At 48.0% G+C, this 11,954-nt stretch overlaps 1 protein-coding gene across 2 annotated transcripts; it reads right to left on the bottom strand.

The window, feature by feature from the left end:
- Window positions 1-40: 40 nt before the first annotated feature.
- Window positions 41-10,599, bottom strand: Cdk16 (cyclin dependent kinase 16). Of its 2 annotated transcripts, none has more exons than XM_021626252.2 (16): window positions 10,271-10,599; window positions 5,344-5,551; window positions 4,698-4,831; window positions 4,472-4,597; window positions 4,322-4,378; window positions 4,113-4,227; window positions 3,447-3,541; window positions 3,288-3,350; window positions 2,914-3,037; window positions 2,590-2,710; window positions 2,414-2,511; window positions 2,223-2,328; window positions 2,099-2,141; window positions 1,871-1,961; window positions 392-466; window positions 41-309 (listed from the first exon to the last, which is right to left on the bottom strand). In XM_021626252.2, exons 2-16 carry the CDS (start codon window positions 5,543-5,545, stop codon window positions 272-274), a joined length of 1,488 nt encoding a protein of 495 aa, XP_021481927.1. In that variant the 5' UTR covers window positions 5,546-5,551; window positions 10,271-10,599; the 3' UTR covers window positions 41-271. The 2 variants fall into 2 exon arrangements, with proteins under 2 accessions (XP_021481927.1, XP_021481928.1); XM_021626253.2 differs by lacking the exon at window positions 10,271-10,599 and adding an exon at window positions 9,826-10,232.
- Window positions 10,600-11,954: the final 1,355 nt, after the last annotated feature.

Raw genomic sequence — 11,954 nt, 5'->3', positions numbered from 1 at the left:
CCGGCAACTACCAAGACAGAGACAAACACATCAAGCAAGGTAGTGGTGAGAGCTTTGTTAGCACCCAGCAGACAGGCCAATGGTTGGGTTGACAGGCCAGTGGCTGGGTGTTTGGGCAGGTGGCAGGGGGACAAGTTGGTAAGAGAGTGTGCCTCAGGCAGGTAAGCAGGCAACAAGCAGGGAGGATTGCAGATGGGGCTGCCCTGTGAGAGGTGTGGCATCCCTCCAGCCGCTGCCTGCTGGGGCCTTGGTCTGTGGCTTAGAACTTGGCTTAGAACTCGGTATCCACCACACAAAAAGCTGGCCTGCCTGCAGGGGAAAGCAGAGTGAATGGCTGTTAGTGGTAAGCAGGTAGGTGGGTGGAGCAAGAGGAGGGTCAGGCCATACTTACCGGAGTCAGGCATAGAAGACCGAATGTTGGCCTCCCTTTGTAGCTGTACCTCCTTTAGTGCAAATATGGAAGTAGCTGTGGATAAAGAGACATGTAAATGGGGGATGATCCATGGGTCTACCCAAAACAAATCCCACAAGGTCCTGTTGTGTGAATTAGGAAAAGCTGTCCCTTCTTTGAGAAATTTGACTTTCTTCTGTCAAACCACCACTAAGGAAGATCAGACATGGACTACTGTATGAGACAAAAAAAAAGTATTAAGCTTATCAAGTATGATAACGCTAACATAAATAATACTTACAAATCCATATGATTGGTGGTGGTTTGGGATTTAATTATTAATTCAGTGGGTAGTTACGAAAGATGAGCTCAGTTTTTTAAATTATATATATATGTGTAAATATATATAAATTTTATATATATAATACACACACACAGATTTTAATTTTATTCACTTTACATTCTTGTAGCCCCATCCCTTCTCTCCTCCCGGTTCCCACCTCCCTCTCTCCCTCCCCAAGCTCAATTTTTTTGGTATAATGAGCTTTCTTTGTTTTGTTTTATATGTGGTCTCAATAACCCTGGCTCTCCTGGAACTATGTAGACCTGGCTGGCCTTGCCCTCATAGAAATCCACCTGCCTGTCTTCTATGTACTAGGGTTAAAGGTGTGTAACACCATGCCCAGAATGAACTACTTTTTAAGCCAGACATAGTGACTCATGCCTGTAATTTCACTTCTTAGGAGTCTGAGACAAGAGGATTGTTACAAGTTCCAGGCTAGCCTAGGCAACATAGTGAATGGGCAAGACTGTCTCTAAAAATAACCCACCAAAATGAAGTTTTAAAAAAAAATCTTTTATAGAAAGCCAGGTATGGCGAGATGCACGTTATTTATTAATCCTAACACTTGGGAGGTGATGGCAATATCAGGAGTGCAAGGTCATCTTAGGCTACATAAAAAGCCTAAGGTTGACCCTAATTCACAGGAATATTTGTCTCAAGAGGCCACACCACCACAAGCCAGGGCTACCTAGCACAACCTTGACTCAAAAGAACCCCCCTCCCACCCAGAATCTCCCAAATCCAAAGCTCCCAGCTATCTCTTATTTCAAGAAGGGGCTTGGAGTACTAAAGATCATATAAGGAAGCTATAAGGGCCCAAGGAAGCTATAGGGGAACTTACACCATTGGCTCTGAACTGTCTCAAAGTTATATGGGTGTTTAGTTTGCAAAAACTGTGGGTTTTTTTTTTTTTTTTTTGGATATTCAATCTATATGCACTGCATGAAATTTTTCATTAAAAATTGAAAGGAATCCAAGATGAAAACAAAATTTCTTCCTAATAGATATAAGCTGCAACATGTACATGAGGATGTTCCCTCCTTAGGAATGGCACAAACTGGCACCCTACATTCCAGTGTTCCAGTGGCTCTGCTCCACACAACCCCAACTTGAGCCCATTCCCCAGCTCCACTCACTGTCAGGAAGTTTGTGGATCCGCTCCCCCAGGCTGAGGAAGAATGGATGTTTCATGGCATCCTCAGCAGAGATCCGATTGCGACCCTCAAACTAAGTTGGGCAGAAGAGAGTGTATTGATATATTGGTCTCTTTAATTGCCCTCCTCAGAGCCTGTCCTTGAGGGAGGTCCCATTTTCCTACACCTGGAACCCCACATGTTAAACCTGGCCTCTGAAGATGGTCTCACCTGCAGCAGCTTTGTGAGGAGGTCAGCTCCATCGCTATCAAGTCTAACACAAAGAGAAGGGGATGCGCTTTATAATGAGTTCAGCCACCCTGGCCCCTAATGCCCACCTATCAACCAGCCTCACCGGGGTGCATGGCTCAGAAGGGCCTCAGCTCGGTACTTGGGGTAGTTGTGTGTTCTAAACTCCTCATTGGAAAGGATGCCTGGCCATGTCTCCTCAGTTGGGGTTCCTAGTAAGGAAGACAAATTACCCCAAACATCTCAGGTCTTTCCTGCATGTCCCCACTGCTCCTTAGGTACAAACTTCCACCTTACCCAAAATGCGAAAGATGAAGTGCAGCTGTTCCTCCACTGTGGAGCCTGGGAAGAGGGGCCGACCTGTGGCCATCTCATAGAAGATACAGCCCACACCCCTAAGCAAGAAAGGTACCATAAGTATAAGGGCAGCTGGCTAGGCAGTCACCCCCTTCTACACTTCCACATTTTCTTACCACATGTCAATTTGGGTGGAGTAGTCTGTGGATCCAAGGAGGATGTCAGGGGGCCGGTACCATAGTGTCACAACTTCGTTGGAGTATGTTTTAGTAGGAATTGACTTGGCACGAGCCAGGCCTGGGAGACAAAGAAGGGAGCAGCTGGAATGAGGAGGTTGTGGGCCAAAGCCTGGAATAGAGTACAACTGGGATTAAGAATGCCTGCCACAGTTATAAAGTCTGGAGAGGCTGAAGGGGAAAGAGACTGGGTGGTCACAGGGAAGTGGGATGCTTGGAGAATAAAGCTGAGGAGTCAATGGGAAAAAGGGAGGCTGGTGGTACCAAAGTCTGCCAGTTTGAGCTCTCCCCTCTCGTTGATGAGTAGGTTCTGGGGCTTGAGGTCTCGATGTAGCACCTTCTGCCTGTGGCAGTAGGCCAGGCCACGAAGCAACTGGAACAGGAACAGCTAGAGACCCAGGAATGGCAGGCAGAAGTCAAAAGATATCCACCAGCGCATTCCCTGGCAGCGGGCAAGCAAACTCCCTCCCAAACAGACACTGAGCCCAATGTCTTATCACTCAAGAGATGACAGGCTCCCAATGCCCTCCAACAGCTCCCAGCAAAAACATCATATAGGAAAAGGCTGTTTCTAGTAATTTGTACAGTGAGTGGGGGAGGGGGGGAAGCTCCATCCCTGCTTTCTGTCCCACACCCACTTTCACATTGTGCATGTTGATGACATTCCCACAGTCATCCAGGTACTGCTTCAGGTCCTTGTCCTGAGGACAAAAGAGGTAGTATAGGAAAAAGAGTTACATACTACGGTTCCTGGCCATTTTCCCACTTCCCTGGGTCCAACTTCTTTCCAACCTTACCAAATATTCAAAGACAAGGGTGAGGGACTTGTCTGTGTGGATAATGTCATGTAGTGTGACGATGTTGGCATGCTTGAGGTCCTTGAGCAGGGATACTGCAGAAAGCACGGAACAGAGTAAAACAAGAGTGAGAGCCCCATTATCAGAATAAGAATAAGGACCAGACAGATATGAGCTTAGGGGTTTCCTTTTTTTCCTGTGCAGTTTAGGGTAATGCCTCAAAGCACCTAGTTCTGATTTACACTATGCCAAGAAGTAGTATGTCTCCACGGCCCATGTGTAGAAAATAAAGCTTAGACAAGAGTATCAAGCAAGAGCATGGGACTATAGCTCCAACTTCATGTGACATTATATTTTCACAATCTGCTTTTGCTTTCTAAGAAAAGGCCTTCTCTGTGTAATCAAATCTACTCCATATGATTTTCTGAACACTTGAAGAATGAAGGCAAATACCATAATTTGCAATTAATTCATCTTTCTTGATTCATTCAGATTCCAAATTACCTTAGGTAATAGATGGTATATAGATGGTAGGCATTCTCAACAAGGCTACAGTACACAGGTGAGAAAAGAAGGTCTGAAAAACCCCAGTCTCAGTCCTCACTCACCATAGAAGAGTATAAGTCTATACCACGGAGTTGAGAAAGTCTAGGATGGGGTCTGTACCTTCCCGGATAGCAGTGCAGGGTGCTCCTTCTTCGTGTTCCAGCCTAATTTCCTTGAGTGCCACAAGGTTGTCTGTGAGCTTGCTTTTTCCCTTGTAGACAGTGGCATAGGTACCCTGGAATATGTATGACAGCAGAGGTGCTATGAGGTTGCATGGAGTTCATTCACACTGAACCCCATCTTCACCATGGCCCTTTTAACTGTCTTACCTCACCTAGCTTGTCCAGCTTGATGTAGGTCTCCAGTTTTCCAAAGCCAATCTCAGACTGTGGGGTTAAAGAAGTATCGTTGAAGCAGGGTTGGAGAGGGCATTGGCAGAGTGGGACAGGTGGTAGAGATGCACAAAAAGAGATGCTCACCAGGCTGACACGGCGGAGGCGGCGGCTAAGAGGCTTATCAAAGATGGGGCTATTGAGGGTCAGCTTCTCAAGGTAGCCCTCAGGCAGCCGGATGTCAGCTGGTAGTGACAGGCGTTTGTTGATGTCCTAGCAGCCAAGATGAAGGAGAAGCAGGATCATAAGTTCCACCTCCCCAATCACAACCCCATTCTCCAACTCTTCTATCACTGGGACAGGGATCAAGCACCTCAGTGGAGATCTTGCGTGGGGGGTGGTTGCGCATGCGTACTCTCACTGGAGACTGCACCTCATCTGAGGATGTGGCTGAAGCCTGGTCACTCTCCCCATCAGACCCCATCTTCATGTCCTCGTGTACAATCTCTGGTGGTGGGGAGAGGAAAAGGCCAGGCCATCGGAGTCAAGAACACTGCCTCCTGCCCCCAATACATTATATTCCTTCATCATATCCATGTGTGTACATGGCCAGACTGGGAAATCCAGGTGGGCCCAGGACAGATATGGAGGGGGTGTGGTCACCTAGTGGAGTACTCCATCAGAGATGAGCTGAGATGGCAGCTGCCCCTGGGTCAGAAGGCTAGTGGTGACAGGCGTTGACAAGAGCCCTGAGAAGGCAGACCCAATGTGACTGAGAGGGCCACCACAGAGTGCAGGAAAAAGGCAGAGAGAGAGACTTGGGGCAGCTAAATAGGCAAGGTACCCTTCCTCCCCCTGGGGCCTGGATATAGTCAAGGAAGGAGGTACAGACAAAGTGTGTTGGAAATGGATAACAGGGAAAGGGGAAAAGGAAAAAGAAAGTAAGAGTCTAAGGAATGCACTGGGAGGCAGCATCTGGAAGCTTGGACAAAGAGGGAGAATGACCCAAGTGGACCTACCTGGTGCAGAGTTTAGTGGGCCCCGACCAGGGTGAAGCTCTCCTGCGGCAACACGGATGGGGGCCTCTCCAAAATCACTTCCACCACCACCACCACTCTCATGCAGGCCTAAAGGCTCAGGGCCACCATTGGTCTTGTCTATGCCTCGGCCCCCTCGGAGTGTCATTGACAGCTGCCGTTTGATCTTCTTCATCCGATCCATGGCGACCTGCACAGGGGACATGAATAGAAATGGGGACCATATTATCAGTTGCTTTATCAGCAAGGGTACCTGAAAGACCCCAACAACTCAGAGAGGGGTACCAACTTGAATATGTCAGTGCCCACTCAATCACTAGAGATTCTTGGAAATCTGGCATAGATAAGGCCCTTTGTCATTGTTGGCCCACCCCTAAATAACCTACCTGGGTACTAAGACTTGGGTGGCTGGCTGAGGGTAAGGGTCCACTCAGTAGGTTGTTGGTTTCTAAGGCAATAGTCTTACTGTGGGAGCATAGGACTCCACAGCAGCTGTCCTCAGGTACAGCAGCAGTGACAGACACAGCAACAGTTGGGACAAGTGGTTCAGTCAGAACTGAAGGATTAGTGACAAGGTCCCGGGTGCGTCCATAGTATGGCATGTTTTGCTGACACCAGCCCCACATTGGCCCCAACTGCCAGGCAGAATGCTCCCTGTGGCCCACAGGGACCCTCTCACTAGCCCCAGCAACTACCGTCATGGTGACTAATGGATCACCCCACTTCTCTATCCAGATGGGGGGAGGGCTGCTGAGGCCCAACCACTGGATAGAGTTGAGGGGGGAGCAGAGGGGAAGAGGTGTCTCAGTACACACCAGCTATCTTCAGAGCTGCTAGATAGGTTCTATAGGGATGGGACCCACAGGGTCCAAACCAAGGTTTTTTACAAAGCTAGATCACATTTCTTTTCTCCTAGAGAATATACTACATCTTCCTTATCATCCCAAATAAAGTGGCCCATATGTCTTATATACCTCATTTGTCCCTTTTGCCTCTCTGGACTCACATCCTCCTTGATCATTCCTAATTGCTGTTCACCACCACACCCAAGTTTCTATCTCAGGATCTGTACACTGGTTGTTTCTCAGATCTTACTCCCAATCCTCTCCAGTTATTTTCTTGAGGCTTCCATGAGTGATCTTAAAGACTCAGCCATCTTGAGCTTTCTAATGTGTCAGCTTTCTAATGTGTCCCCCAGTTCTTATCATAGCCTCAGAAATAATATCATCTACTTTTTTGGCTTCTTTGTCTCCTCACCATCACAACTAGGGATCTACCTCCCTAGGGTAGATTTCTGTACATTCAGGCCGCAGCTATATCCTAAGAACCTGGAGTAGTGACTGATACCGAGTAGAAGCTCAAAAAATACATGCAGAAGCAGCCAATCAAGGGGCTGAGATCCTAGGACCAACCTTTATTGAGGTTAAGTCCCAGACACTTACAGACTACCCCAAAGAAGACACCCAGGGATGCTAGATGACCTAGATGGGCTGCTAATAGGAATGGGGCCACCAAAAGGTTTAGGTCGGCATTCTCTTGCTTCCTTCTGGGCTCTGGGCCAGCAAGGAGGGGGAAAGACCTGGCTCAGGAACCATCTGTACTCACAGCAGGGCTTGTGATGGCGCAGGGCCCAAGGGAAGTAGAACTAGATAGGAGGTTGAGGATAAGGCTGGGTATGGATTCAAGAGAAATCTGTTACCTTGAAACAAAGTGCTTACCCCAGCAGTTCCCACTCCCACTTCTCCCCTTCTAGAAGGGGAGGCAGAGCCAGCCTAGCAGAAGAAATCTCAGCTAGATAAGCGTAAGGTCTACCCACAGAGAACTCATGACAATGCCATTAAATCCTGACCTTGGGGAATGAACACTGGATCTAGGGCTTAGAAAGTGGTCAGCTCCCAAAGACTTCCTTTTGTTTTCATATGGCTCTCATACCCAATTGTTTTGTATGTGGTGTCAAGGGATAAGGGAATGGGCTAGGAAAATGAGGGATAGAGAAAGAGCCATGAATTAATTTATGACCTCTAACTGGAACCCTCAATGACATGACATTTTCCAGAATTCATCTTATGAGAGATTTTTACGAAGACACTTTACAACACTTTGAGGGGGAGCAGACCCCTAGGAACAGATATACTTAAATATTTATGAGCAGCAAAACTTAAATACCATAATTTCAGTTTTCTGAGCTCATAGACCTCAGAATAAGTGAAGGAGCAAGAATCAGGAGATAAAATTCCTAATGCCAATTTGTCCTTCTTGGCACCCCTCAAAGACACACTCACCATTACTCAGGGTACTCTCATACCAAGGACATTCAACAGTAACTCCAACTACTGAGCACACAGTTGTCAGACTCCCACAAATTCCATTTGGTCCTGACCCCTATAAGGACACACTAGACCCTCAAGAAGGCCCTTACTTCATATCAACTTCTACTAACATTCACGATTTCTCTTTTTACCTCTAACTTCCCTGGCCTTAACTATGATGGTATATATTTGCCCACTTTAAGCAACTCCTGCCACATTCAGAGTCCCTTCCTAGCCTAGATGCTTGTTAGCTTTTCTGTAGCACTGCCCTACCCCAATAACAGTGTCCCCTCTGGATTTTGATCCTCATTAACATACACTCACAGTGCTCTACAGCTGACCCAAATTAGCATTTTTGGACCTTCATACTGCTCTGAATCACATCAGTACATAGTGGAAACTTATACAATCCCTGGCCAGTTTTGTTCATACTTAGGCCCCTTCACAGTTGTGAGCCTCTTGATATGCTGGGATCTAAATTCAGGTCCTCTAGAAGAACAGTATATGCTTTTAACAGCTGAATCAACTCTCTAGCCCCTACCTTCACAATTGTGACCATTGTTAACATATACTGTCTGTTCTATATCAGACTGACCCTCACTAGTGCATACAGCTCCTCCATTTAACCCTGACCCAATCAACACTTCAGTTCTTCATGGTTCCAGTTCACTTTGGCACACAGCATCACCTATTCCTATCCTCTCTGCCTCAGCCACTCCTATTCCCCACTGTTATCCCTTTGGTTCACATCTGATTTCCTTCATATCTGTGTTCCTTCCATTATATACTGGATTCCACTCCCACCCCCAACTCTAGCCCTGTAGCACTCTTTGAATCAACACACTTCAGTGGCCCATGGACAGAAAGAACTCGGTATTCAGAGTGGTTTGATGTTCATTAGCATATTTTTACTTCATGCTCTTCCTCCACTAGCATACAGTTAAGCGTCTGTGTGGTTCTAACTCCACAGGATCAGCCTCTAGAATGGTAGTAACCTTCCTAAAGCCTGACCCTTTAATACAGTACATGTTGTAGTGACTCCCCCAACCATAAAATACTTTTCTTTGCTACTTCATAACCATGTTTTTGCTGTTATGATTTGTGATGTAAATATCTAATATGCACAATATCTGATATTCAATCTCAAAGGGGTCTCACTCCACAAGTTGAGAATGGCAGCTCTAAAACTTCATTTATAATACTATAAAGTACACACTTTCTGGAAACTCACATTCTGTCTTTATGGGCACTCACTCACACCTCACCTTAACCCTTAGTATGCTACTCTCTTTACACTTCCTTTATACTTTCCTTATACTCCCATACACATGTATGCACACTTCTGATACCCAGTAGTGCAGGCCTTCCACCACCCTGCCCCATTACACACACCCTCAAGGTCCTTCAATAGCCCTGCCCTCACTGGCATACACTGGGCCTCACACTACTTTTATTAGAATATCTACATTCCCTCACCACCATGATCCTCCCTCATCAGTAACACTGAATACTTTTAACTACCTCCATGAACACATCCTGGACCCAGAGAATCAGCCATCCCCAACCCCGTAGCCAAACACAGTATTAACACTATCCTGACCCTCATCACCACATACTGAGCCTTCAAACCCTGATTCTATTGGCACAACTTCTGGTATTTCTACCAAACCTTTCTCCAATTACACTGGGCCTCTCTGCAGCCCTAACCTCCACTAGCATATTTTGAAACTGCCCTTACAAACAACCCCGTTATATAGTATCATGTCCCTCATGGCTCTTCCATAAGCACACAGTGGGCCTGAAGTCTTACAGAGTCGTAAGGCTTTTTTTTTTTTCTACATTCCTACCCTTTTAGCAACCTTGAATGTTTCACCACTACTCTTATCCATTCCCATAACTCTAGTCCTTTAATCAACCTTCTCCCCCTTTAGCATCCAGCCTTCCCATCTTCAGCTCCCAGGACAGGGGCCCAGGGCGGGGCCAAGGTCAGGGAGCCCTCAAATGACCCCCCTGGTGCATTCTGGGAAACTCGGGGGGTTGGGGGGCACCTTACAGGCAAGCAGCCCAGAACCACCTAATCTTGTCTCAGCACTGCCTAGGGTCGGGTTGGTTCTCTAGGAAGAGCCCCCACCCTAAGTGTCGAGGGCAGGCTCACCGGAGGGGGCGCGCGAGTAACCTCAGGGCCGCGGGGCCGGCGCGGTGGCGCCTGGGGCGGCGGCCCGGGATAAGGCCGCACGACCTCCTTTTCCTCCAGTTCGCCGCAGGCGCCTGTCCCAGTAGTCTTCGGCCATGGCTGCTGGGCCCGGGCCGCCGCCGGCTGAGGAGGAAGAGGCGGCGGCGGCGGCGGCGGTGGCTGAGGCGGCGGCGGCGTCCCGCTCAGCTGGCCATGAGCTCGGCCGCTGCGGGCAATGCCCCTGTGCTCGCAAGCGCCCGCTGGAATCCGGGTGTTCACGACGCCTCGCGACTCACAGCGGTCTGCTTGTGGAGACGCAGCGGATCGCTGGGCCTCACAGCCAGCGGCCCAACAACCGCGCGCCGCGGTCCGCGCATGCGCACGCACACGCTGAAAAAAAGGGTGAAGCAGGAAGGAGGAGACTCACCTCTGACTGCGTCCACCGAAAGAGCTGTCTACAGCGGGTGGGGATGCGGCCATTGCGTGTCCAGCAGGAAATGTGGTGTTGGCCCTGGAATGGCGCCAGGGGGATGTAGAAGTGGGTTATTTGTTAGTTTTGATCTTGCCAGAATTCTACTGGCATTGGGTTAGCTGCAGCAAGTATCCAGGCGTGCCAGTCACCAGCTGCTTTCCCTACAGTAGTCTCACTTGGTACAGCCCCATAGTGGCAAACGGGACTTTTGCAAGAAAAGAAAGAACAGGTGAGCCAAGCAGTTCTAGTCCTTTGTGGTGCCTCAGGATGCAAGAATTTAAAGGCTCGAGATGACTTCCTAGGAGAGGTGGCCTGGATTATCATTGGCCTTTCCCACCTTAGATGGGACAACCTAGCCCCGCCCACACCCTACCGCCACCATTAGCTCGTTGCCCCTGGTAAAACGTACATAGCCCCGCCCTTAAAAAAATTGTCTCTCAGCCAATCGGACTTGCTCCCTGTGGCAAGGCCGATCAAGAATAAAGGGCGTGGCAAAGCCAAAGAGGCATGACCTAGCTTTCCCTTCGGCATAGCTCATCCTTTGCACGGTTTTTTATTGGTTTCCAGGCTCGCCTTTTTGTTCTGAGCGCCTCTCAGGAGCTCTCTGAATATCTCATAAGATAATTGGTCCAAAAAGCAATCAATCAGCGAGGTCCCTCCCCTAACCGTTCCCACACTCTCCTGCGTCTTGACGAAGTGGAACCTAGGCTGAGAGGAAAGGCGGCCCTTTAAGAACAGGCCGGCTCTGCTACAGCGCACATTTGGCTACACCCGCAAGTGCTGGGATTACAGGTGTGCACCACTGCACCTGGCTTGGGCGGAGCTTCTTGCTGCCTCACCCTAATATTCGTGTACATGCGCCCCAATTGAGCTTTCTTGATACCTTTCTGTTACCTCATCTTGTCCACTACAGACAGTCCTGTTTGCTTACTAAGCTCTGTTACATGCCCAAGATTGCCAGACACACTTAACTTCTTATTCCTCTCTGTAGAAAATGACATGATTCTCCATACCTATCCCAACATTTCTGCAGGCCTTCTGAGACTTCCTTACAGTGAACCCAGGAATTTCCTTGCTTTTTCTGGGCTTTCCTTGGTCGCCCTTCTCTCCTCCCTTCGGTCTCAGGATTTTGAAGCATTTTGAAGGATTTTGAAGGTTCATTATTGGCAATGACTTCCTCAGCCATGAAAGTCCTTGTTGCTAGGGTAGATACCAGGCCTGTCACTTAACTGACAATCTCCTACCCTTCCCTTCACAACAGGAGAGTATTCTAGTTGTTCTTGAATGTAAGAAGCACAGTTGAGCCGCTGAGACTTTATACTTGCGGTTTCCTTTGCCTGGTGTACTTGCCCCGTATCTACTACACTCGTTTCTTCCTGTTGCAGTCCCATTATTCCAGATCCCCACTTGGCTTTATGTCTTGTGAAGGCGTGGTTTTTAAAATTTAGATGCTTATTTGCAATGTTAAAGTCCATTCCCAATCTTGTGTGTTGAGCTAATATCCAGTCTTGGTCAACATTTTGTTGTTATTGTTTTTTGTTGAAAACAGAGTCTTTTGTAGCCGAATTTTGCTTTGCATTCACTATGTAGTCAAGAATGACCTTGAAATCTGAATTTGTCCAGCCGCTATCACCTAAGT

The sequence above is a fragment of the Meriones unguiculatus genome, chromosome X (genome assembly GCF_030254825.1).
Source record: "Meriones unguiculatus strain TT.TT164.6M chromosome X, Bangor_MerUng_6.1, whole genome shotgun sequence".
Taxonomy (NCBI): Eukaryota; Metazoa; Chordata; class Mammalia; order Rodentia; family Muridae; genus Meriones; species Meriones unguiculatus.
This window is presented reverse-complemented; position numbering and strand designations above follow the sequence as displayed.

Coding starts and splice junctions, on each gene's coding strand:
- Cdk16 (XM_021626252.2), bottom strand. CDS start 5,545: ATGGATCGGATGAAGAAGATCAAACGGCAGCTGTCAATGACACTCCGA. Junction 3,351..3,446: donor CCCTTGTCTTTGAATATTTG/GTAAGGTTGGAA, acceptor TTTTGTCCTCAG/GACAAGGACCTGAAGCAGTA. Junction 467..1,870: donor GATCCACAAACTTCCTGACA/GTGAGTGGAGCT, acceptor CTTTATCCACAG/CTACTTCCATATTTGCACTA.